We start from the raw sequence: 1,776 nt of genomic DNA, 5'->3' as shown, positions 1-1,776 counted from the left end.
TCTGGATTCTCCACTTTGCTTTCTATAGCAAAATAGCTTGTGATGAGTCAAAACTTGAAACACTAAAAAATTGTATTATAGATAAATATTAAACCCAAACAAAATCCAGAACCTATAAAATGAGCTTATATATTTGAATACATAAAATTAAAACACATATTTTTAATAATCAGATCCCATCTGAAGGGTTGTTATTAAATAGTATGTATAAATTACATGGACTGGGCGTGGTGGCTCACACTGGCACTTTGGGTGGCCCAGGTGGGTGGATCACTTGAGGCCAGAAGTTTGAGACCAGCCTGGCCAACAGGCAAAATCCTATCTCTACTAAAAATAGACAAGTTAGCCAGGCATGGTAGCATGTGCCTGTAATTCCAGCTACTCAGGAGGCTGAGGCAGGAGAATCGCTTGAACCCAGGAGGCAGAGGTTCCAGTGAGCTGAGATGGTGCCACTGCACTCCAGCCTGGGTGACAGAGTGAGATTCCGTCTCAAAAATAAAAGTACGTGGTTTGTAGCGAGTGCCAAGGTGCCAAGCTAGGATAACCTGTTTTCTTTTGCTGACATTTTAATATGATGAATTTGATTGCTGGATGTGTCAGGAACTAGTTGGGAGTTTGATAAAATTGTTTCAAATTTTATGTGTAAAATGTAGTTAGTCTGTCATAGAAATGGAGACACTTACTTTGTAAGATCATCATAAACTAAAAAATAGCCTCCAGAAGTAAAATTTTGAGGAAAACCATTGTTGTAACCCAAGGCACAGACGTCCTGGCCATTCAAGGGTACAGGATTTACAACAATGTGTGCATATTCCTTCAGGATGCCTCTCTTGTCACTGAAAGACTGCATTGTGCTGTCATTTAAATGTTAACTTTGTAGAATACCTACATCACTATGAACCTTAGAATGGAAGTTAAAATAGTGTCATCCTTTCCTAGTTGCTCTTAATATAAAGGATAGATCAGTTTTGTGTTAAAAGCCAGTTTTATAGATTTTTTAAATGATTGGCTTATTTGGCATTTTATGATGCCCACTAGGGGGCAGTGTAGTGCCAGGAGATAGGCTTAGAGACAGAGTCAGAACCAAGGTTTCTAGAATCTTGTACCATGAACAAATACACAAAGGAATGGGGCAAATATGTAGCAGGAATGAACAAAGTGCTGAGGCAACCATGGATGTGAACTGGGGACTCCTTGGGAAAGGTTTCTGGGTAAGGTTATGCTTTTGTGGCAACATGTCACCGAAATGTGTTTTGGAACCTTGGGTGGCATCTTTTTTACCTCCAGCAAACTTATGCTAGGTGTTAATACTGGCTTTTCTATTCTTCCCTTTTTATTGTTTAAACTTCTGGCGTTTACATTTACGCAGGAGTGAAGGAACCTGGACCTGAGGCTGGGTTGCATACAGCGCCCTTGCAGGAGAGGAGGATTGGTGGAGTTTTTCAGGACCTGGTGGTGAACACCAGGCGATATATGATGCATGTTAAAGACTCAAAAACAGGTATGTTGGCCTAGAACTCAAAGTTTATGGAGCTGTTGGTTTTTAACTTTTTTTTTTTTTTTTTCCGTTGAGAGATAAGGTCCTGCTCTGTCGCCCAGGCAGGAGTACAGTGATGTTCACTTCAGCCTTGAACTCCTGGGCTCAGCTGTTCCTCCCACCTTGAGTAGCTGGGACTACAGGTGGGCACCACCATGCCCAAATAGACGTATATATTTTTTAATTTTGTAGAGACAGGGTCTTACTGGTCTAGAACTCCTGGCCCAAGCCATCCTCTC

At 41.2% G+C, this 1,776-nt stretch overlaps 1 protein-coding gene across 1 annotated transcript in view; it reads left to right on the top strand.

Moving 5' to 3' along the window:
- PIWIL3 (piwi-like RNA-mediated gene silencing 3) overlaps positions 1-1,776 on the top strand; it is a 51,516-nt gene that overhangs the window by 4,888 nt on the left and 44,852 nt on the right. The window contains 1 exon segment of the mRNA XM_011956733.1: positions 1,370-1,501. Within this exon segment, the coding sequence (XP_011812123.1) occupies positions 1,370-1,501 (132 nt within the window).

Source organism: Colobus angolensis, unplaced genomic scaffold (genome assembly GCF_000951035.1).
Source record: "Colobus angolensis palliatus isolate OR3802 unplaced genomic scaffold, Cang.pa_1.0 Scaffold423, whole genome shotgun sequence".
Classification (NCBI taxonomy): Eukaryota; Metazoa; Chordata; class Mammalia; order Primates; family Cercopithecidae; genus Colobus; species Colobus angolensis.
This window is presented reverse-complemented; position numbering and strand designations above follow the sequence as displayed.